This window comes from Indicator indicator, chromosome 2, assembly GCF_027791375.1.
Source record: "Indicator indicator isolate 239-I01 chromosome 2, UM_Iind_1.1, whole genome shotgun sequence".
NCBI lineage: Eukaryota > Metazoa > Chordata > Aves > Piciformes > Indicatoridae > Indicator > Indicator indicator.
In genome coordinates, this window is record NC_072011.1 from 12,548,352 (window position 1) to 12,572,886 (window position 24,535).

General features: G+C 41.0%; 2 protein-coding genes across 5 annotated transcripts in view; both read right to left on the minus strand.

Moving 5' to 3' along the window:
* Positions 1–3,570: 3,570 nt before the first annotated feature.
* ALDH8A1 (aldehyde dehydrogenase 8 family member A1) lies at positions 3,571–15,372 on the minus strand. 3 transcript variants are annotated; one of them, XM_054396176.1, is made up of 7 exons: positions 15,235–15,372; positions 11,082–11,229; positions 10,506–10,661; positions 7,914–8,063; positions 6,428–6,684; positions 5,451–5,612; positions 3,571–4,023 (listed from the first exon to the last, which is right to left on the minus strand). In XM_054396176.1, exons 1-7 carry the CDS (start codon positions 15,370–15,372, stop codon positions 3,571–3,573), a joined length of 1,464 nt encoding a protein of 487 aa, XP_054252151.1. The 3 variants fall into 3 exon arrangements, with proteins under 3 accessions (XP_054252151.1, XP_054252160.1, XP_054252169.1); XM_054396185.1 differs by lacking the exon at positions 7,914–8,063; XM_054396194.1 differs by lacking the exon at positions 5,451–5,612.
* Positions 15,373–17,785: 2,413 nt separating this feature from the next.
* Positions 17,786–24,535, minus strand: part of HBS1L (HBS1 like translational GTPase) — a 59,085-nt gene continuing 52,335 nt past the window's right edge. For both annotated transcript variants that reach the window (XM_054399242.1, XM_054399241.1), the window contains 5 exons: positions 23,385–23,475; positions 21,742–21,850; positions 21,078–21,178; positions 19,631–19,775; positions 17,786–18,442 (listed from right to left, as the gene is read on the minus strand). In XM_054399242.1, coding sequence (XP_054255217.1) covers positions 18,431–18,442; positions 19,631–19,775; positions 21,078–21,178; positions 21,742–21,850; positions 23,385–23,475 — 458 coding nt within the window. In that variant the 3' untranslated portion in view covers positions 17,786–18,430. The remainder of the gene's footprint in view (positions 18,443–19,630; positions 19,776–21,077; positions 21,179–21,741; positions 21,851–23,384; positions 23,476–24,535) is intronic.

Here is a 24,535-nt window from a genome sequence, read left to right on the forward strand (position 1 = left end):
GCCCTCCAGCCAGTTCCTAACCCAGCGCAGAGTGCTGCTGTCCAAGCCACAGGCTGACAGCTTGGCCAGGAGTTTGCTGTGGGGGACAGTGTCAAAGGCCTTGCTGAAGTCCAGGTAGACTACATCCACAGCCTTTCCTACGTCCACCAGGCGGGTCACCTGGTCATAGAAGGAGATCAGGTTGGTGAGGCAGGACCTGCCCTTCCTAAATCCATGTTGGCTGGACCTGATCCCTTGGCCCTCCTGCAGGTGCATAGTGATTGCCCCCAAGACGATCTGCTCCATAATCTTGCCTGGCACTGAGGTCAGGCTGACAGGCCTGTAGTTTTACAGGGTGAATTTATCTAGAAAGGGCAAGAGGGTACTAGTGTTGGAGTTGGCAGGGCTCATTGGGAGGGCTTTAAAGGTGTCCGAAAGGGGTCTGAAGGGGGTGAGTGAGGAAATCGGTCTCCCTGGAGAGGAGAGAGTGGGACAGAAATTAGGGTTAACTGAGAAATCAGCAGCTCAGCTGAAGTGCATGTACACCAATGCACGCAGTATGGGTAACAAACAAGAGGAACTGGAAGTCTTGGTCCACCAGGAAGACTATGATATAATTGCCATTACAGAAACATTGTGGGATGTTTCACATAATTGGAGTACTGCACTGGGGGGTTATAAGCTCTTTAGGAGAGACAGACAAGGGAGAAGAGGAGGAGGGGTGGCCCTGCACATTAGGGAATCTCTTGATGCCTCAGAACTTGAGGTTGCGGATGAAAGGATTGAGTGCCTGTGGGTTAAAAATCAGAGGAAAGCCTAACAAAACTAACATCCTGATTGGAGTCTGTTATAGACCACCCAACCAGGATGAGGAGGCCGATGAAATATTCTATAAGCAACTGGAAGCCGTCTCCTCAGGAGACATTAAAAATCCACCTGGATGTGTTCCTGTGTGACCTACTCTTGGTGAACCTGCTGTGGTGGGGGCGTTGGACTAGATGATCTTTCGAGGTCCCTACCACCCCCTAATATTCTGTGATTCTATGAAGGTGAGTACAATACTTCCTCTTTTTATTGCAGTGATTCCTCCCACCAAAAAAAGCTTAGATAAGAATGCTTTTCTGCAGCTGTAATTTAAAACATCCTTTTGGTATTTTCATTTTTACTAGCAAAAGTGCAAATCCCAGCACTAACTTGGCCAGACTCTGGAAAGAAAAAACAAATCCTCTCTGGAAAATATACTCCTGAAAGGTACACCAGGGGGAAAAAAAAATTTTAAAATCTTAATTCAAATATCTAAATAAAGGTATGGATCAGTATTCAAGGCCTAGGGGCTCCTCTAGACCATTTACATCAGTTTTACAAGCTATTACAGCTCTGTACATCACAGCTCCACACCCCTACAAAACATTATAAACGGTACAGAAGATAATTAAAATTGAGATTTCTATTAACCCTATATCTCTCTTTGTATTTTCTTCTTAGTGTACAGAGCAGCAGCAGAGCAATTTGCTACTCCCTTCTTTCACATCTCATTAGCAATACATATATTTTTTTTAAATTTATTTTAGAAATGTGGGGGTCTTTTCCCCCAAACGGCCCTGAAAAATATATCCTAATGACTCATTATGTCTTCTCAGAATACAGGCATTTATGAAATTCCATGCAGCTTTGTTTACTGTGAAATTCAGCTCAAAACTTGAAAAATAAATCATGACAGTTGCTGTAAAAAAAAAAAAAAAGCTGCTCTGTGGAAAAAGAGGAGGAGGGCAATGAAGTTGGTGAAGGGCCTGGAGAATAAATCTTATGAGGAGTGACTGAGGGAAGTAGGACTGTTTAGTCTGGAAAAGAGGAGGCTGAGGGGAGACTTTATTGCTCTCTACAACTACTGATGCTGGTCTCTTCTTGCAGGTAATTAGTGATAGAACAAGAGGGAATGGCCTCAAGCTGTGACTGGGTAGGTTTAGACTGGACATTAGGAAAAAATTTTTCACAGAAAGAGTGGTCAGGCATTGGAATGTGCTGCCCAGGGAGGTGGTTGAGTCGCCAACCCTAGATGCATTCAAAGGTCTTTTGGATGTGGTGCTTGGGGATATGGTTTAGGGGTGAACCTTATAGAGTAGGGTTATCAGTTGGACTTGGTGATCCTGAGGGGCTTTTCCAACCTGAATGTTTCTGTGATTCTGTGAAGACCTGGGAGTACTGGTGGACAACAGGATGATCATGAGCCAGAAATGTTCCTTTGTCACCAAGAATGTCAGTGGTATTCTGTGGTGCATCAGGAGAAATGTGGCAAGCATGTCGAGTCAAGGGAGGTTGTCCTCCCAGTCTACTCTGTCCTGGTGAGGCCTCATCTGGAGTACTGTGTCCAGTTCTGGGCTCCTCCGTTCAATGCTAAAGGTGGGGTATCAGGAGGATGGAACCAGTCTTTTTTCACAGTGGTACCCAGTGAAAGTACAAAAGGCACAAACTGGAACATAGAAGTTCCATCTAAAAATAAGAAACAACTTTACTTTGAGGGTGATGGAGCACTGGAACAGACTGCCCAGATTGGTGGTGGAGTCTCCATCTCTGGAGTCATTCAAAGCCTGCCTGAACACCAGCCTATGCAACCTGCTCTAGGTGACTGTGGTCAGGCAGGGGAGGTGGAGTGGATTATCTCCAGAGGTCCCTTCCAAGTCCTATCATTCTGTGGTTCTGCAGTCAGTAGGAGCAAGGAAAAACATTCATCTCATTTGAATTTCTCTTTTCGTGGCATGCCAATGAATTTGTGAGATAACCAATTAGAAAAACCAAGCTCTGTAAATGAGCAAGGGAAAATTGCCATTGGTTTTACATTTTGGTGGCAAACGTTTCCAACTCTTAGAAGTCACTTCCAGTCTTCATTCATGAAGAATTACCCTGACTGTGATGTAACCAAGTCTTCGTGCAGGGGTGTTAAAAGCATCACAAAAGGCTGTAATTGCAAAACAGAATAAGTCGTAGGAGGATTCAGCTGCATAACAGAAACCAGGTTACAATTAAAATGTTTGTCTCTGTGTATCATGAAAATGCCATTACCCCATGGTTTAATACAACTTAACAGACTCAAAGTATGGTCCCAGGCTTTTAGCACATTGTAGCATTCATCCTTGTCTTTTATCAGTGAAGTGAAATACAGATTGGTATGTGGAACATAGCGCTGATAGTGGAAAGAGATCGATTCCCCGTACAGTATCAGCCTCACAATGTGCTTGCTTTTTTGTCTCTCAAGGTAATTCACCAACCACAGGTGCAGTCATATCCTCCTTTCTCCCGTCTTTCTTAGAGGGAGAGATTCTGAGACAGGGATACAGAGCTTTGGGATCCACAAGGTAAGAAATTCATCTAGCCTGGGCTGGGTTGATCGTGGAGTCAACACTGATCTTATTTAACTTGAAAGGCAGAATTCAACTTTAGCATTTGGCATGACTGTTTTCAGCTGTCACTGATAATACTTGGCCAAGGTTCAAGAAAAAGATGGCCAAAATAGCAGTCTGTTTTCCAGAAAGCCTTTTACAGTAATGCAAATTACTGTCATTTAATTCACCATAAAATACTTCTGTTGACATGTCAGTGCTTAATTGTGATGGTTTTGACCTCAGTGAAGAATTCATAGGAATCCTTTGCTCCCTCCCTTCCTATGCCTGAGGCTTTCATCCCACCAAATGGCAAGTTCAGATCTCTAACCAGCCAGCAGTTAGTCCACACCAATCCAGACTGTAGCTTTCGTGCCACACGATGAACACGTCCCACATTGCTGGACCACACAGTGGCTGCCAAGCCATATTTCACACAGTTAGCTCTTTCAATCACTTCTTCTTCTGTATCAAATGCTACCACACATGTCACAGGACCAAATATCTCTTCTTGCATGCACTTAGATTCATCCTTGACTTCAGCAATAACTGTGGGCAACATGAAATAGCCTTTCCGGTTGTCAGCTAGAAGAACCAAGGAATCCACTCCCTCTCCACACAGGACTCTGGCTCCTTCAGCTTGGGCTTTCTTCACATAGTTCTTTACCTGGGGAAGCAGCAGGAAAACATCACTGCTAAAGAACACCAAATCCTGAAGGTACACCTCTCCAGTATGATCACATCAACAGAAGCCTCTAAATATCTCCAACTGGATCATGCTGCCTTTTACCTCCCTCCTAACAAAGGTCATTCCTTTGCTTTTGTTGTCATGATTTTGTAAAGGTAGGGCTATTTCTTGCTATAAAACATTTTTTCTCTCTTTATGCTAATCTAGCAGGCAACACAAATGGCCCTTCTTGCTAAATATTCACAACAGGGTACGGCCCTGGTAAAAACAAAAGTAGTTCCAGAGCCCCCTTCCTTTCACAGAAACAGAATCAACTTTCTTGGAGGAGTTTGCCACATATTTGCAGTTTGCCATGCATTCCATGCCATGGTTCACTAATTTATGTAAAGGGATTGGTAATATTTTCCCACCTCACAGGCAGGCTTGTTAAATGTTTACATGCCACTAGGATGATGATGCCAAGAGTGCTACAGAAAATCTCACCAATAATTAATTAAAGCTGTTTCCATGGCTGCTGCTATCATGTACTACTTTGAACACATAGGGCATGCTATTGATCCACTTCAGTTCTGAAATCATTGCTTTGTTTCTCTACCTCTAGAAATACCACAGAGATACCACCAGGATTCTCTTTTTCTTCTTCTAACCACCTCAGTAGGTTAGACTCTGAAGTCTTCTGCAGTGCCACAGACCTTGGGAAGTAGGTGTTTCTGCCCTTTACTTCTGAACAGACTTAGAGGACCTGTTGAGGGCATGAGGAAGCATGACAAAGGACTGTATTTCTCTCTTACTCTGTAGTTTTTTTGTGTTGTTCTTGACTATGCTGATTGTGTCAGAAAATGTTGGTATGTGAGCACCTCCTCTCCTGAACTCTGACACCATAAAAATTAATTGCATATAAGCCTCTAGAGCAGACTAAGTTTAGCTGTGGAACATCTCAGCTTCCCTCTACACATATGCAGTTCCAAGCAGTCCTAGGAAACTGTCTTGTACTCCCCAGAATTTGCCAGAGATATATATATAGCCAAACTTTTATCTCATTAACTATCTTGTTAGGCAAAGAAGCTATCAAATGCTATATTGAAAGCCATGAAAAAGCTGCTGAACTCTAAGATTGGTTAGTATAAATCCAGTATTTAGATTTGCACATTTTGAATTATTTTACATTGAATGGGAAAAAAAATATTGTTTGCCATCCCAAATTGTTTTCAGCATGAAGTTGGTTTTTCTGGAGTAATCACCTGATGTCAGGCCACAGGCAACAGAAACCTTATCAAAAAGATACACTATAATGACTTTGAATCACCATCCCTCAGAGCTGATTAGAAGAGGAGAGGGTCTGTTCTATACATCACTTCATAGTCCTCTAAAAGATGAGATGAGATCTTGTAAATTCCATGTATCACCTTTTCTAGATGTTCTTTACTTATTAGTGCTCCCATGTTGACTGTAGGATCTGAGGGGTTCCCAACCTTCCACTTCTTAGCCTCTGCCACAAACCTCTTCACAAATTCATCATATATGCCCCTCTGAACAAAGATCCTGGAGGTGCAGAGACAGATCTCACCCTACCAAAAATAAATAAACCAGAAAAACAATTATATTAGTTCATAATACACTGCACTACTGGAAAGTGTTAAGAGGCACATCTCAGAATGAGACTTCATGTCCCAGCATCCTCAGGAGCACAAATTACATTCACCAGCACTGCAAAGTAGGATTTTTCTCAGGTTAAAAAAGAAACGAGATGAGAAATACAAAACAGCAATAAGAGGACTATATAGTGACTTACTAAAGCAAATAGGTTTTTCATTGATTACATGTTGTCTTCAACATTTTTCATAGGAAATGTGATTTCCAACTCTGAACAACCTGTGTCTTTATTTCCTGATCATGCCTTCCTTGATACCAAGCTGTTCTTCTAACTATTTGCCCTGATACAGTTCCTTGACTGTGGTGACATGTCCTGAGGGTGGTGATGAGAGAAGAGGAACACTGATACTGTTTTGGAAGAAGTCTCCTAAATGAATTCCGGCAAATCAGCAAGCTTCCCACATCCTTGTAGGGTGGGATTTAAAATAGCTGCTTTCTGGAAGAATAAGCAATATGTCTATTTCAAGAGGGATAATGACATCTTGTTTTTTTCTGATGGAGAGTAGTGGGAAGAACTCTTTATTGTTTTCTTTCCCTACTTGTAGAATAATGAATCTCTTTCATATTTTTCCATGTACAGCTTGCCTACAACATAAAACCTTGAAACAGATCTTGACAGTTCAGGACTTGGATCCCAAGGTACGTGCAAGCGTACACATGCACTTGCTCTCAGACACATGCACACCACCTGCTGCAAACAGGGTGTATATGCTACAGGGGTGAGAGGCACCTGGTTGGCAAAGCTGGACCTGACGGTCGTGGGGATGCACTGCGTCAGGTCAGCATCATCGAAGACGATCGCAGGGTTTTTCCCTCCCAGTTCCAGCGAAAGGCGTTTGCAGTGCGGAGCGCTTTTCTCTGTGATCCGCTGGGCTGTCAGCGTGCTTCCCGTGAAAGAGATCACAGGCACATCAGGGTGGCAGACCAAGGCTTCTCCTGCCTTGCTGCCTGTTCCAAACACCACATTCACCACCCCAGGGGGTATCCCTGGTGGGAAGAAAGGTACAAAGTCATCATACCCTTTCTCTTGCTCAGCAGGTTTTGCTTCACTGTGTTTTGTCCCTGAAGTTAGAAAATTACTGGTAGCTCTCGGGTGACAAAGACTGACCCCTAACTTGCATAGTAGCTGAAATTCATGATGCTAACAGTTCTGGAGGTGTGATGGTTTGAAACTGTCTTTTTAATTTTTCCTTGCAAAGTTCAGAACAGAGAAAGTGAAAGAATGTAAATAAGTCACTATTGGGTGTAAGAAAGCAAAATAACGATTGTTCTAAACACTTCCATTGGATAGATAGAAATGTTTAAGAACTATTACCCAAAACAAAGTAGGCATTCTGCACATTCTGCGTTCGGCAGTGGGGGCAGTTGCTGGGCTGTCTGGTTGCTGTTTCTTCTTCTCTTCTGGCTGAAGATAACACACTGACCTTGGCAGCTAAGTTAACAACTTTCTGCTTAACTAACTCTGCTTCTCTGTCCAGGGGAGTCTGGGGGGAGGCTCCTGGGAGAGAGAGAGGCCCCTTTGGGAGGGTTCCCTTGGGGGGAAGCAAAGGGAGATCGGTTGTGCTTTTCTGTTGATTGTATATATTTGTGAATGTCGTGAATTTTGTATATTTGTATATATTCATTGCATTTCATCTGCTTGTAAATACAGCTTTTCATTTGCTTCCAGACTGAGCTAGCCTGGTTATTGTTGGTGGGGGGGGGGATTTCAGCTCACACCGACACAGGAGGGCATGGGTGAAATGATTAAAACAAATTCAGTGATTGGTCAAGATTGCCTGAAATCCATCATCTGAGATACAGTTTTGAGTCACTGAGGGAAGAAGAAGTTGTTCCTTAGTTTTTCTTAACCATGTTCCAAATACATCTATGACAATCACTGAGTGCTGATTCTCAGCCTCTTAAGTTCTCATGGTTTCTCTGCTGACACCACAGGCTTAGGAAATCCTTAAGTGGAATGCAAGAGGAAGAAAGGAGGCACAAAAAGCCTTTTCATGAGAAGAGAATGGAAAAAACTGGACAATAGCTAGGGTGGGGAGATGGGATAGGTCAAGGATAGAGAGCGCTTTCGGTCCTTCAGTGCAACATTCAGCTAGAGGAGAGCAAAAAAGACTTTTTCCAAGTCTTTGAGCACTTCCTGATTTCTGCCACAAAAAACTGTGCACAGACAACTATGCCCACCCCATTCCTCCCTGCTAGCATGCCATTGGACTCACCTGCTTTCTCCAAGAGCTTGCACATCATCCAAGCAGTGACAGATGTCATCTCACTCGGCTTGGCAACCACAGTATTTCCACATGCAATGGCAGGAGCTATTTTCCAGGTCAACAAATACAGTGGCAAATTCCAGGGACTGATTAAACCAGCTACAAAGCAAAACCACAAAAGACAGGAGCTCAGTCTGCTGTGAGACAAAACTTCATTCTCTAACCTCAAACAGTTACACAACAGTTCAGATTTATGAAGAAAATTTGGCTATGGCTTTTATTTCCAGGCAACAAAAATATTTAGAAACATTTATCAGAGACAGACAATTTTAACAGATTTATGTAAGTGATCCTTAAGGTGATCAGTCAAACTCTCTGAATAAGTTATGCTGCTTCTTCAGGGTAGAATCTTAAGTTCACAGCAACTTTTCAGTGTTTTGTAGAAACATTAATGCAAGGTTAGCCATAAATACTAGGCACATCAGCTCATCTGTGGTAGCACTGTGCTAGCCAGTAGCAACTTAAGCTAATGTGTGTTAGTTCAGATCGCTCTTGCTTTTTATTTCCCCATTTTTGATTAAAAAAACAAACAAAAAACCACAGACAAAAAAGCCCCATACTAACACGCAGTGCATATTTTTTGGATAAACCTTACCCTAAATTATGACTATCAAAATTTATCAGTGTACAAATTGCTATTTCCACAAATTGCTGAATGACCAGATTTTTTTTTCAGTAATTACCTTCGGGAACACTTTCACCTTACATATTTACATGAACTAAAGAAAAACAAAATAAAAATCTGTAATTGTTAGGCTCAAGAAAGCCACAGGATTTCTCTTTTTTTTTTTTTCCACTCTGAGGGAGCAGAGTCATTTTAACCAGAAGCATTCATGTTCTCCACTGCTCTCAAAACTTTTTAATAGGTCCTCTATAATATTTCAATAAGTAAAATAAAGTGTGAATGTGAAACACATATATATTTAGAGGAAACACCTACAATGGAATCATGACCACCCCATTAGCTATCAGCTCATTCATTTTATTTCTGAAGCATTAGCAGCATCTAGCGGCCGAGTTCGGCAACTCCCCTGTTAAAAGCACTTCAGCCGCCCCTGTGCACTCCAATCAGAAGTTGAAATCATAGAATCATGGTCTGGGTTGGAAGGGACTTCCGAAGGTCATCTAATCCAACTCTCTCTGCAGTAAGCAGGGCATCCTCAACTAGGTCAGGTTGCCCAGAGCCCTGTCAAGCCTCACTTTGAGTATCTCCAGGGATGCAGCCTCAACCACCTCCCTGGGCAACCTGTTCCGGTGTTCCACTACTCTTCATGCCAAAGAATCTAAATCTGCTCTTCTCTCCTTTGAAGCCATTGCTCCTCATTCTATCACTACAGGCCTTTGTAAACAGGCTCTCTCCATCCTTCTTGTAGACCCTCTTCAGGTACTGGAAGGTCATTATTAGGTCTCCCTACAGCCTTCTCTTCTCCAGGCTGAACAACCGCAGCTGCCTCAGCCTGTCTTCACAGCAGAGGTGTTCCAACCCTCTGATCATTTCCGTGGCCCTCCTCTGGACCCTCTCCATCAGGTCCATGTTCTTCCTGTATTGAGGGTTTCAGACCTGGATACAGTACTCTAGGTAAAAAGTCAGGCTGCAAGCTGCTACTGCTGCAGCTTTCCTGGCTGGAGCAGAAGATCGGTGCATCTGGAGGCCCCACTGACCCACAGCAGTGCCACACACTTAGGCACACAGACACTCACATACAAAACACAAGGGACATTTTGACAGTGGGAGTTACCAAGGCTTGTATTAGAAATGCTGTGTTCAGCAGCAGGGAGGTGATTATCACCCTGTACTCAGCTCTGGTGAGGCCACACCTAGAGTATTGTGTCCAGTTCTGGGCACCTCAATACAAGAGGGACGTGGAGGTGCTGAAGCCAGTGCAGAGGAAGGCAACAAAGCTGGGGAAGGGCCTGGAGAATAAATCTTATGAAGAGCGACTGAAGATGCTGGGGCTGTTCAGTTTGGAAAAGAAGCTGAGGGGAGACCTCATTGCTCTCTGCAACTACCTGAAAGGACATTGTGGAGAGGCTGCTGCTGGTCTCTTCTCACAGGTGATTAGTGATAGAACAAGAGGGAATCGCCTCAAGCTGTGACTGGGTAGGTTTAGACTGGACATTAGGAAATTTTTTTTTTTTCACAGAGTCAGACATTGGAAGAGGCTGCCCAGGGAGGTGGTTGAGTCACCAAGCCTGGATGTGTTTAAAGGTGGGTTGGATGTGGTGCTTGGGGATAGGGTTTAAGGGTGAACTTCAGAGTAGTGTCAATGGTTGGAACTGATGATCCTCGGTGTCTTTTCCGACCTGAATGATTCCATGATTTTAAGTTAACCCAGAAGCTTTTTAAGGCATATAAATATTCATTTCACCATGAAGCAGCACAACTGATTTTACATCAAGTGGCTCATGCTTTAGCAAACTGGTTGTGTTTAGCACATGATCCAGAGACAAGAAATGCTTTTGAAACATCCTCTTTCTTTGCTAAGCTACAGCTGAGGCAGACACCCTGCCAAAGTTTTCAGCTTCTGAAGAGCACCATACCAACTCCCACAGGTGTCCTCAGGGTGTAATGCACACAGCCCACAGTTGTCATCTCGGAGCACTCTGTCGTGTGATGAAGGACAGATGAGGCAAAGAAGCGGAAGTTGTACACGGCCCGAGGGATGTCGATGGTTCTAGCAAATGTAATTGTTTTTCCTGAAACAAAACCAAGTGCACTGCTGGGTTATCATGGGCAGAAAATAGCTCATCTAAACACCACTGCTAACAGCACTTCTAGCTCTGCTCTGAACACTCTGGTCTGCATGCTTTTGGGGAAACGCCTTGTGTCCTGCGTCCGAATAATCCCCAGCACAGTGCAGTCATAGTCAGTAACAACAGCACCCCTGGAGCACAGCATTACACTGAAGTCAAACCTAACCACTGAAGTCAAAGTCAGCACTTCTAAAAAGCAAAAATACCCCAGGAATCCAGGATCAGCAACTTCTGCAAGATTTCATGTGTATCAACTCCAGTTTGAACCAACAGTTCATACCACGCTAAAAATTTGGACCATATCCATCGTTTCAGTATTCAGCAAGACATTCTGCATTTCAGATTAATCACTAGAATTTTTACCCTGATCCTTTGACTCTGCTTGTGCAAATTCTTCCAGGTCATGTTCAATAAGGTCTGCCAGTTTGTTCAGGATCTGAGATCTTTCCAATGGACTTTTTGAGGACCACATCGGGAAAGCAGCTTTGGCAGCTTTGACAGCAAGTTCCACCTAAAAAAAGTGAAATAGGGATAGTAAATGTTAATTGAATATGAATATGAAACAATCAGCAGATGAAATCCTATTTGAGAGGCTAATAATCCAGATCACATTGTTAGGAGCACTGCATCTCTTTCATCTGTGACTATTGATAGCTTCTCTATTTTCATCTTCTCAAGACACTGTCTCATAACTCAAGACAGCTTCTCTTCTTGATTCTCTGTTCCACTGTAACTTTTAGTTTTCTATACACTCTAGCAACTTATGGGCAATCCTCCAGGTCTGGAAGAAATGACAGACCAGTCAACTGCACCAGCAAGTGGCACTGGCCAAACCCATGCAGAATCTTGTTTCTCATGGAGTAAAGTGCAAGCATTTCTCAGAGGAAACGTAGCCTCAGTCTAAACATTAACAGCCCTTCTTGCAATGTAGGCCTTCAGCTACACTATGCAATGATGGAAGAAAAAGGTTGAGGAAGGAACATAATGTATACCCCTGCTGACCTTTGATTTCTTCTTCCCTTTGTCCCAGTTGGTTCAAGAAAAGATTAAGAATATATTTACAGAATAGATACCAAAGAAAAAAAAATAATTTTACCTGATCACAGCTGGACACTCATTAACACCCTCACATTAAAAATAAATAATTAGTTCTTTTTTAAAATTCTTGGGGTCTAATCAGACTCAAAGTCTACAGATATAGAAGGTCATTATATACATTTCATATAGGTGCATACCAGTCTTGCCAGTACTTTGCTTGAGATGTACACAACTACTGCATGGCTCTTCAGGCTGACCTTTCTACACACTGGCAGAATACCAGCCCTTTTCTGAAGCAGATGAGGCTTCAAAGAATTCAAATTCTCCAAAAAACACTCTCTTTCCATCAGTCATTTCCTCTGGGATCTTAAATGAAAGTTACCTGCATATACTGATTTATAAGCAATTGTTTCTTGTTGTTGTCTACCAGTCTAAAGATGTTTACCAACATTCTTCAATATTTACTGTCCTTTTTCCCATTATTTGCTTCCTATATATCACTTCCTAACTGCTTCCAATGTCCAACATATGCATCAGGGTAGGCTTTTAGCCAAAGCTGGTTTGGTTTCCCATCATTTCTGCTCATAAATTTCTTCAGCTTCTGGAAATCAGTTCAAGTCAATAACCAGGAGGATGCTGATATGATAATCAGATAATTCTGGTCTGTCCTAATGTTGTCACACTGCTGGTTCCCATGCAGTCACTGATGGCTTATTTCTATCAAATCCACCAAACTGAGTTCCAGATTTCTTCCTGCAGGACATTACAGTAATGTTTTACTAAAATGGGCACAAAAGTTGCAGCGGGGGAAACTCTTTATCACCATGAACATCAGAATTTATGGTCTCCCTAAAATTAAGGGCTGGAGTTTGAGGGCAAGAACGATACCAGTACAGAGGCCAGGCTGAGAAATAAACTAACTCTCACAAGACCACACGGATCACTGGCCAAGCTCAGAAACCTAGACTACTCTTTTAACTCTAGTTCAACAACCTGCAGCTGAGGTGCTGAAAGCTGTCAGCCACCCAACAGGTGGAGCAGGACCAAAGTAGCACTGGGAAAGGGGAACTGCAGCTTCTTGAGCAAGTCAGGTGTAGACAACACGCCACCCTGACGAGGTTCACCTTCTGTGAAACCATAACACCCTTACTAATTAACTTGTTCTTCTACTTTCCTGTCATTAGGTGCCATTGTGGTGCTGCTTCTCATCTATCCTCTCCTCTGTGATCTATTCCACAAGGCACTTCATGCTTCAGGAGAGAGGTGATGTGAGGCGAAAGCTACCTGCATTTTTCACCCTCCAGCAGCTTAGAAGATGTCTCATTTTCACAAACAGCAAAAGAGAAAATAAGCAAAGAAAGAAACAAAGTGGCAGTAGACTGATCCTAAAAAAAAGAAAAAAAAGAGGTGAAAGATTCGTAATGAAGAAGAGAGCATACAAAAGTTAACCAGTTACTTAGTTTGACTAGCAAAAGGCAGCAAAGAAAGGCAAGCCACAAAAAAAATGTGTAAGAATTCAACTATGAACCTGGGTGTCTGAAACACTTCCTTCTGCTTTCCTCTTCTGCACACAACAGACACACAATCTAGATTGTCATGAAAGGCTGATACTAAAGTATCTAAAACTGCCTTGAGGACATGATGTTTGCTTTCCCAGGGGACGACACCCAGCAGCTAGATTCTTTAAAGAGGTATTTTTTTAACCAGATCTTTTCCAGGAACAATTAACCCTCATCAGCCTGTCTTTTGGAGATACAGGGCACCTGCTCAGCTTGCTTTAGTGCTGTTTTGGTGCTGCTATTTGGAACTCAGAACATCCAGCTGCAAAGCAAACTAATCCCTGATAAAAGACATTTGGTGGTTTTGACAAACTGGCTGGAATAGCCACCACAGCTGACCAGCTGACCTGGTATTAAATTCCATGGTCAGCAACAGATTTGCTGTCTCTCCATTGTACTTCCACTAAAACTAACCAAGAAAAAAAAAGTCCAGTTGGACATCCAGACTTGCTAGAAATAAGCATTCCAAGTTTTCCATTGAATTTGGGTCTAGATGGTTATTATAACATCTCTAGATGCCCTCTAAGTAGCACGTGATGGCATTTTCTCCTGCAGCATGTTCCTTCAGTCACCAGTGTCTGCCAGCTCTGCAGAGCCTGACAATCTTGCATAGTTGTCTAAAGGCATGAGCAAAACTTCAATCAACTTCACAGGTGTTTCAATTGGGTTCCTGCTGATACACACAACCTAACCCAGAAAGCCAAAAAGTGTTCTTAGTATATTTGAACTGTATCTCCAGAATGGCCAGCAGCCTACATTTGTTAGCTTGTTCAGGTGTTCTCACATCTCTCTCCTTTTGATGATTTTGCAAATGAATGAACAGGAAGATCTGCACCTGCACATCAAAGAGAAGTCTTTTCAGGCATAATTAAGAGTTGGAAGGAACTTGCATAGACATATTCTAGCAAACCCAGTCTATTGCTCTTTAACCCTCGGTCATCAGCACCTAGCAAATATTTACCCAGTTGAAATTCCAGTGCAAAGGTTTCTGCTAAGAGAAGCAAAGTAAAAAGATGTCAACAGGACTGAAATGCAAGTGAAGGAAACAACTACACACAGTAGCAAAGTGTTTTAAAAATGTTTTGAAAATACTGCACACTACTTATCAATATTTTCCATGCCCTTTGCATTATCCAAGCTTTTCCAGTCTTCCCTCTTCAGCAAATCTGAAATGCTACATCTGACACTTGTAGGCCCCTTATGAATTAGCACAGATGTCACATCGACCTTCCACACTTAAATATGTATAAGGCAGCAGGAAACGCTATCCCACAAGACCACACAAGGACATGCTGCATGATAAGGACAGGTACACTCCTCACAGCCACTTCATCACCTCCACTTAATATCCAACTGCTAATACCAAAACCAGAGGTCCAAAAGTTTGGGTTTTGTTGTTGTTGTTTTATTTTGTTTTGTTGTTTTTTGGGTTTTGGTTGGGTTTTTTTTTTTTTGTTTTTTTTTTTTTTACAATCTTCAGCTAAGAGTCAGTAAGCTAAAAAAAAAATCCTTCTGAAGGACAACTTCAAATCATCAAGACACTATAGGTAAACAGTTGTAGAGGGTGCCTCCAAGTTTATTTACAGAAGAGATCAACACTTTTCTCTCTTACAGATTGTTTACCCTTACAGCCAGCCTGAGTGTCATTGTTAAACTTAAGCTAAGCAGGGGATCCAGCCTGTAGCTCCCTAACAGCAAAACGTGAAACATACAAAACGCTACAGAACAACAAAAAAACCAACAGTATTCATTGCTGCAGAAACTATTACAGTGTTACAATACAATCAAGAACTGAGTCATTTAAGCATTAAAGTCTTCAGCATTTGCCTGTTCTCTGACAATTAGCCTTCCCTACTCCAAGTATCAATATTATGTGTATTTAATGTTTTCACTTCTTTCTACATTTGGATAGTACTCACCTCTTCTTTGCCACTGTCTGGCACCCTGCAATAAACATCTCCAGTAGATGGATTATAGGAGTCTATGTAGGAGGAACAAGGAACAAATTTGCCACCTATAAAGTTTTCCAGCACTAAGAGAGCCTTTGAGTGAGCCATTGTCAGCTGCTTGCTTCATCTGTGATTTTTTTTCTACGAGGCATCAGTTTAAGTTAGTAGGTCTGCACGTTGTTTGCACAGTGAGTCTGAACTCCTCCCCCTCTCCGTCTTCCCAGCACCACTCGCTCTCGAGGGGGAACAAATCCTGGCAGTGACAGCACAAGAAAGGAAAGGAGCAAAAAGTTACTATTTCTATGACACTTGCTTCATTTTCTAGGAGTTGAAGGCTCAGCTTAGTCGTTAGAGAACAGCTCCTTTCTTTCTATAGGATATAAAGTACAGAAGGGGAGAAATAGGGGGAAATTTCTCCCTATACCAGTTTTCCACGCTGAAGTCCAAAGACATTTTGCACCAACTAATCAAAATAAGTCAGGACCCAAACACCTAGCCAGGGACCTGCTCCATACTGTCTGTACACAGAAAAACAGACGTTTGGACTAGCATGTCTGCAGCTCATCTTGACTGATTTGTTGTCATCAGTACTTTTCCTTGTAACCTCCAAAACAATGCTTCTTCCAAGACAGAAGATTTTAAACATAGGAAACTCTCTTTTTCCCCACCAATATTTGGAAACATCAAACAATGCAAGCAGCTGAGTGGCCCTTCATTCAAAACATCCGAGAAGCGCAATCTTACCAGGTATGCTCTGTTGTGCGTTGTTAGAAATTCAGTTTTTAAAATAGAAGATACCAGCTTCCATGTTTTCCCTTCCACATTCCAGTGGAAGCCACCTTACTACAAAGAAGCCTGCTACATGCAACTGTTTTTTTCTTAACTTTCCAAGAATTCAACCTCTCCACTAAGAGCTGTGTAAAACACATTTTTCTCCCATGAGGGCATGCGTAGATGCTCTGAGATTGCAAGCCACCTCCTTGCACTCGAGAGATATCAAAAACACTACATCTATATTGAAAAGCAGTATCTTGGCAACAGGAGATTGTGAATGTCTCAATTTGTGGTTTAGAAAGCTTTTGCACCCTAGAGCACCATGAAGCCATCTAATTTCTTATGGATCAACAGCAGACACATTTTGATGGAGTCAAGGTGATACCTTTTCTGTTGCACAACAGATCACTTACGCATTTAACAACTGGCTCCTCTGGGCAGAGTTCAAACCCATGCTGAAAGTTAGTGAAGTCATGTTGAAATGGGATTTGGTAATACTTCTGGCTCTTCCAAAATACTAACAGGGAAAGCATGCAGTAGCTTTTCTGCTGTCTGAGAATTCTGAGCGTCAAAATTTAATGCATCCATGTGTGAGAAGAGTTATCAGCAGTGCATCCTGTATCACACTTCCTCATCCATGAACAGCAACTAATTAACCAACTCTTAAAACTGAAAACGCATTCCTCTGCCTGTAGCACTTCAGCAAACTTAAACATCACTTAAAAGCAACCTAAAGATTTTCAAGGTTGAAAGACAAGTTCAGTGGAACAGACTCAACACAGAAACTTGGCAATGAAAACTTCAATGCTCTGAAATCTTCAGTGTTGAAACTGGTAAGAATACAAGTGCAATTTCTGGACTATAGACAACAAATGGTGAGAATTCATAATCTTCAGGTTTGGCAGTAACAGCTTTCAGATATTTCAGATTCATGAGACTTTACAAAGTCCTTCCACATAAAACATTTCTGATACTTCTACAATATGCACACAGTCAACAGCAAAATTTATGTGGTCAAGTGTAGATTATTTGCTCAACTGGGCTAAAGCATGTCAAGTGCAAAAAAAAAGTTACTTACCAACAAAAAAAGCGTGTGAGAAGAGTAGGTACAGACTGTGCATGACTTTGAAGTAACAGTCATAGGCTTTTTGTGTTCTTCACTATACAGGACATGGCTTTACTTCAGTTAACCCAACTGACTGATGCTCTGGAGAGTACTTTATTTCCTTCCCCAGATTACTAACTGTAACAAAGTAGAGTTGTCTCTGCTCCACTCTTGCATACAGGTCCCAGAATACCTGAGGTGTTCTTACACTTCATATTGAAAGAAAGTCCTCAAAGTTGCAGCAAAGCATCTCTGTCCTGATCTTATGCTGGAGGCGACGGAAGGACCCTCTTATCAGTTGGGAGGTTTCACTTGCCCTAATACTGAAAAGCAGGAAGGAGTTACAAGCTTGAGTAAATACAACAATTTGGCTTAGCACACATCCCAGGAGGAAACCACCAGTTTCGCTCAGGAGAGCACTAAGTCTGGATGAAGGAGATGTGTGTGCACAGTAGCTGCACACTGAGTAACGTGAGAAAAACTGAAATTATTTCCACAGAAAGACGAGTTGCACTCCAGTTTCACATTTTAACTCATAAGTTTACTCTGAAACTTCCTAGTAACTGAAAATAAAGAATGACTTAACACAATTTAGAAATGTTTAAATAACACAAGAGGACGGAGACAAAAATTCTGCTCAGACATTTTATTATTCTTACAGTTCATAAAATAAAATTAGCCAATGTTGGCACAGCTTTCACTACACAGCAAAAGAAAACTTCTTTTTTATTCTTTTAAGTAAGTTTGGGAAGAGGGAAAACAATCCCAGGAAAATACTACATACCATTTTCTTGAAACCAAAGTAACGTGTTCTTTTTTTCCCCTGAATATGCATTCAGCTCAAACCTAAAAATATATTAGGCCAATAAAGTTACTTCACTGAATTAATGTGCAGCAAAAAAGCAAATCAAAGAAAATACGTAAACAATTTATGTCTGGAAGTAAGGAACTTTTTTCATGATGACTCATTATCCTTTTCTCTAATTCAACTCTGCAACACTTTTCCATCAAGCTCTCTACGGGCTAAATTTCACATGGAGAAAACACATGGAGATTCTTGAGAACAAGAAGTGCAACATTAGCAGTTCCTTGTCAGTTGGCATCTTGTTCTGCAGTCGGAGAGACTGATGAAGGGCTCCCCAGACATCTCACGTGATTTAACTTTAGTCATTATTATCTCCTCCCCAATTAATTGCATTTCTTCCTTCAGCTGAAGTAACCAAATCCTTAAAACAGAAGTTTGGATATCTGCATTTTGGTTGGACGGTGGAAGTTCTGGCATCACTGTCATTCTTTTATCTAAAAACATAAGCAAAAGACAAAAAACCCATGGTGATAAATGAAGTACTAAATGAAAAATTATCACAGCTTTTTTTAACATGATATATAGTTAGCAGTGGAAAAAATAATTCTTTTTGCTTGGAACCTTTGGCACAAGATTACAAGTACTAAAACAGTAATTCCCAAATAATCAAAAAGCTTAGTCGCCAATTCTACAAACACTGGGCACCACAGATCTAGACAGGACCCCATTTGCTTCAAGTTAAATTTAATGAAAAATGTGTGTAAGATTAAAGGTTTAATTTTGGATCTTATTTGGAGACTAGACAAATTATTACAAGCATTAAAGCTCTGTAAGGTCCAGAGTCCCTGACAGACCTAGCATATCATTCCCATGCATACAGGGAAAAGTCAGAAGTTCTCAAGCTTTAGTTCCAAGTTTTGACACTAAATGATCCAAACAAATGAGTTTTGTGCCTCAGTACCAGAATTTGGTTAATGTGACTCAATTGTTATCCCTCCAGCCTATAAATCCGAAAATCCTAACAGGGCTTTTTGAAGTGACTGATTGAGGGACATTAATAATTTTCACACCTAACAGAAGGCAGAACATTTATATTTATCCCCACAGCCTTAGCTTCCTCTCACACAGAATGGGAAAAACATCTACATTCCATTTAATGCTACCAGAAAAAGATCTGGAACCCAAACTAGCCACAGAAAAATGGAGAACACTTCCCATTTAAAAAACTACTTCTGGTCCATATATGCAGATAAATAGAACTCAGAAAGACTCATGTATACCAAAATAGTGAAGGGTTATATTAATTCAAGAGGGGGAGAGTCATAGAATTGTTTGGGTTGGAAAAGATCTCTAAGATCATTGAGTTCAACTGTCAACATTCAAAAATTGTAAACAGAGTAATTAAAAAAAAAAACACAACCAAAACAACACACAACCCCCCCCCCAAAACAACAATAATAAAACCATAACCCCAACCCCACATACAAACAAAAGAAATCAGTGAGAATAGTGGCAAGTTTTCCTCACCCCTTGCTGAAGCACCATCTTCTTCTTCCACAGAAAAAAAATCACTTTTTAGGCCGACAGGTGTAAAACAGGTCTTAACCATAAAAAGTAAATGCTATGTGAAAGCTAACAGCAGTCCTTTACAGCATAGAAAGCCTATCACAAAAATGCCATACCTCTGTGACAACTCCTGCAGCAATAGTGGAACCACTATAACGTAACATAAACCTTCCAAGCTCTTTAAAATCTTTATACAATTCTAGAGCAACAGGTCTTTGAGTTTGTAGTTCTATTAGAGCATTCTGTCCTTTAGTCAATAACCTGCAGGTAAGTAAGGAGAAAACTCTGTTATAAACGTATGCATAGGTAACTGAAAAGACTCCCGAACAAATAAAAAACAGTGAATGGTTGGGGAAACTAATCAGCTTAAGAAGCCAAAAGTATAATGGTGAAGCTTGATTTCAGGTATAACACAAGCCCCCAGACTGAAATTTCACTTGCCTGGAACACACATTTTAAAAAGCCATCTGAGTTTTTCATACAAACTTCTAGAGAAGGGCATCCATCAAGACATTTAGCAAACTCTTTTGTTAATTATCTCATTAATATCTGTTTTTTTCACGTTGAGTAGAAATCAAGTCTCATTTCAAACACAACAGCTCAAGAGCAAAATCATTGCTCTGCAGAAGTCATGATTTTTCTCCCCATTACCTCTCAGCAACAGTTTCAGCCATGCAATTTCTGGAAAAGGATTGTTTTGATAACATTGTAGTTATCAAACAGCACTTCTACCCAAATACAGCCTTAAGTAACTATAAGGACACTGCTCTCAGTTTAACTTGTATGGGAAAACCCCCTAAAGCTATTTTTATTGGTCCCACTGTCGAGTTGAACTTATTTTAGACAGTAGCCCATCTCCAGAATTATACCACAGATTTCCCACTATTACAAGAAAAAAAAAAGGATAAAAAAAAAAAAAACATTGTAAACAAAATGTAAGCATTGCTGATCTCAGATTCACCCCCAATTCTGAAAGCGACCTAGGCAACTTGTTTTACTTCTCAGGTGCTCTGCATTTGTCAAGTGGGCAGGAGGTTTTCCCACTTGGTAAAGCATTCTGAAATCTGCCAACTGAAACGATGAAAACACATAGTCACAGAATGGTAGGGACTGGAAGGTACCCCTGGAGATAACCTAGTTCACCCCACCTGCCTAAGCAGATTCACCTAGAATAGGAAGCACAAGAAAGCATTCAGGCAGGTTTTGAAAGTCTCAAGAGCAGGAGACACCACAACCTCTCCTGGCAGCCTGTTCCAGTGTTGCATCACCCTCAACATAAAGAAGTTCTAGCGTGAGGTGCCCCTGCCCACGGTAGGGGGGTTGGAACTAGATGATCCTTGTGGTCCCTTCCAACCCTGACTGATTATTTTATGATTCCAAGTTTCTCCTCAAGGTCAAGTGAAACCTCCTGTGTTCTAGTTTATACCCCCTGCCCCTTGTTATATCCCTGGTTGCCACTGAGAAGAACCCAATTCTTATAAAAGCGTTATTTCTCCATAACAAAACATATAATAAAAAGTCAGTCCATTTTCTTAGTAATTACCAACTTTTCAAAATACTCACTTAGGCTTTTTCTTTGTCACTTCACCAGTGCTTTTATGCAGGACACTCAACAGTCTTTTAATAGTAGCAGGTTCACTTACAGTTTGATAGTGTAAAAGCACCTAGGAATAATGTTTTCAGTTATTGAAATTTTACAATAAGCAGAAATTCTAGCCATTAATATTTGAAAACACCAACATCTTTTAAGACTGACTTTTAACCAAGTGCTTACAAAGCTCCTCTCACAGGAGTGTCTGCCTCACACTCAGTAACTGTTCCTAGTTCCTAAACACCGTGATCACAAATGTCATGTATTAATTTATCACAAATACATTTTTGATTCATAAGTGTTTTGCTTTCACACTTCAGTGCAGTTCTGTAGCATAAACTAAAATTTAATTTAAAGTATCTTAGCTACATGCATCATTATACACCTAAAAGGCATAAGGTTTCTAAAGGACAGCCTAGCTTGACTGTGATGAAACTCATGTTCTTTGAAATGGCCATGCATAAGCAGCCACAGTAGTCCCTTACACCCTCTTCAAATTACAAAAGAATCCATTTCCTCTGGGTAGACAGAACCACTTTGGGACACTGAATGGCTCTCATATTAGTGGAGTTGAATATGGAGAGGAAAAGTCCTAAGCAACCTGTAAGGAACACAGGAACTTCCACAGAGACTTACAGGAAATCCTTTAGTGATTGGAACTTCAATATTGAAGATGAGAACCCGAGCTCTAAAACGAGTGCAAACTTTAATGGGTTCCTTGGGATCACAAAACACACAGCCAACACTACGAGAGAGGACAACAATATCTTGACATACAAATGTTAATTGCTACATTGGAAAAATATGTATTTAAGACAAGCAAAGACACTACCACCTTAATTTAATCTGAGAGAAAAAAAGAAAACCTAAACAAAAATAAATCAAGACAACTCTATAAAAGCCGGTAAGAAAATTAATTCCTAGACAAGTCTATGGTATTTTGTGGGTATGCTCTCAGCAGGACCAAGTTCCAAAAAAGTACATGGAGTCACAAGGAAGCTGCTGCTTGTCCCAGGTCACTAAGGTAGAGTAGACACAGCTTTTTCATAGCCATTGAAAGGAAAACTAATCTCACCCAAAATACAGGGCCGAAGAAAATAAACAGCATGATTAAACATATACCTCTGAGGTATCAAATTTCATCAGTATCAAGAGGACTTAAACTGTTGGACCTGTTCTGGACAAAACTAGTGTGTTTCCAAGAGATGAATGACATCAAAGTAACAAATTGATTCGAGTATTCATTCAACAAGTGCCCAGGGAGGCACTTGCCCAGGGTGGTGGTAGAGTTGCCGACCCTGGAGATGTTCAAGAGAAGACTGGCACTTGGTGCCATGGTCTAAGTTGATTGGATAGGGCTGGGTGATAGGTTGGACTGGATGATCTTGGAGGTCTCTTCCAGCCTGGTTGATTCTGTGATTCAGTGAAGTAGAACAAGACTTTCCCCCTCCCATTTACAACAGAGAATCACATGCCATTTCATAATGGCAACACAGAAAAGTCTGTAAAAGCTTCTCCCTTGGAAGTATACCATAAACGTTCAAAACTATTAATGCAAGGAGGTTTTCAACCAGTAGTTTGAAAGTGTGCTGTCCAAAGTCCAACTGGAATGTAAAAAAGCTGAACAAACTGGGGATCCAATTCTCTAGCCTGAGCAACTGACATTTACCTAAAAGCTTCAGGCTAAGGCTTAGCATGAAATCTATAGACTGAAATAGACAGATTTGCTGTGTCTCACTGAATGTATCAGACTCACTCCCACTCTCCCCCCACCAAAAAAACCCAAACCAAACCAAACACAAAACAAAACAGGCAGAAAGCATTTACAACAAGCATTAGGAGCAGATAAATGTGTTGAATAAACAGTTTCCAGCAGTCTCACTCATTCATATTTACTTATTGGTGCTGTTTGGGTGTGTTCTCTTAGACCAATGTATGATTCAGTACGTTCCTCAAAAATCTTTTGTTGTATTTAGCCATAAGGATTTACTTATTTCAGCAATTAAAATATCCAGGGACAAGGATATTTGAAGGTTACCAGTATCAGCACTAGGGCAAAGTATGAAAACTCACAGCACTCTTCTGAGATTGCCGTTGTTCATGTAGCAGGTGTTTCCAACGTTTGTACATGCAGGCCAGGTGATATGCATCACTTTGGTTTTAAATATCCTGGTAGCCACATCATTCTTCAAGTAAACCACTGATTGTTAAGTGTAATGGTTATAAAGCTTTTCATTAAAAACAAACCGTTACTTAGACTGAAACCTGGTTTTGCTCACTTGATTTTGATGATATCCATGCCGGTCAAAGTGAGACTAACATGATCTCCCGCTGCAGCCCAATCAACTGGTTCATCGTGCAGTGTGATTCCTGGAAATGAGTAAGAACAGAACCTCACAGTGAAGTACCTAGGTTCTGAGCTACAAACAAACAGCTCTGCTTGGGCCATTTGCGCTTCATCAACCATTACTCATCAATTTTCAGTATGAATGGGTTGAGAGTAAAAGCTTTTTAACTGAGAAGACAGGAGGAGCTTTTTTTTATCCCCACGGTGAGGCCTCCGTAGTCTTTCACCCCACCTTGCACAACAACATGGCTTTATTTAAGCCAGAGGAGGGGACCTGGCACTTGTCACAATGCAGATGACGCAGTCCTGAAAATGCTGTAGCACTAATATCTCCTTATCTGCCCCACCCTTCCTTTCAGGCATACACACGCCTCAGACCGCATCTTTCATACACTTTAATGGTAATCTGTCAACTTTCATTTACCTCCAGCAGATTTGCTGACTCTTTCATAAAAAAAGAGCAACTAATGCCTTTCGTTCATGGCACTGTGCTTATTAGAAAGTATTTTTTTAAGTAATTTTGTTCTTGTTTTGACATTTAATTGCTTTAAAATTGCTGGCTGAGGTGAGGACAAAACTAATTGCTTGTGACAACATTTTGAGGTTTCTGGTAGACACCAAGGAGGAAAGAGAAAACCCCCCACATTTTATAAATATTGCATGCATTTATAGGATGTAGTTCTACTTTGCTCTAGATCATATTTATTGATTTGCAAATCTGTCCTCAAAACCACTTACAAAAAAACATTCCAGAAAGTATAACTTAATTACAAGGATGTTAAGTACTGTTTGTAAAGGAGTGCTGATAATTATTTCATATATACAGGTCATTCTCACAAAGTCAGTGAAACTTGGCCTCTTTAAATGAAGAGCTGGAATCCTGACGTGCACACTATTTACAACATTTAGAAAATATCGTAAACTATCTTATCTCTTCTTTACATTAAATATAAATAATACATGCTTAATGAACTCTCAGCCTTCATTTACATTTCAGGCATATGAGAGGCAGTACAAAAGAAGAATTTTAGAATTGTACCACTGGGGATGCTGTTTTTCCATGCTACTTCCTCTACTCCCAAA

Coding starts and splice junctions, on each gene's coding strand:
- ALDH8A1 (XM_054396176.1), bottom strand. CDS start 15,372: ATGGCTCACTCAAAGGCTCTCTTAGTGCTGGAAAACTTTATAGGTGGC. Junction 8,064..10,505: donor GAGGACACCTGTGGGAGTTG/GTATGGTGCTCT, acceptor TTTGCTTTGTAG/CTGGTTTAATCAGTCCCTGG. Junction 6,685..7,913: donor CAAGCTCTTGGAGAAAGCAG/GTGAGTCCAATG, acceptor TCTTCCCACCAG/GGATACCCCCTGGGGTGGTG.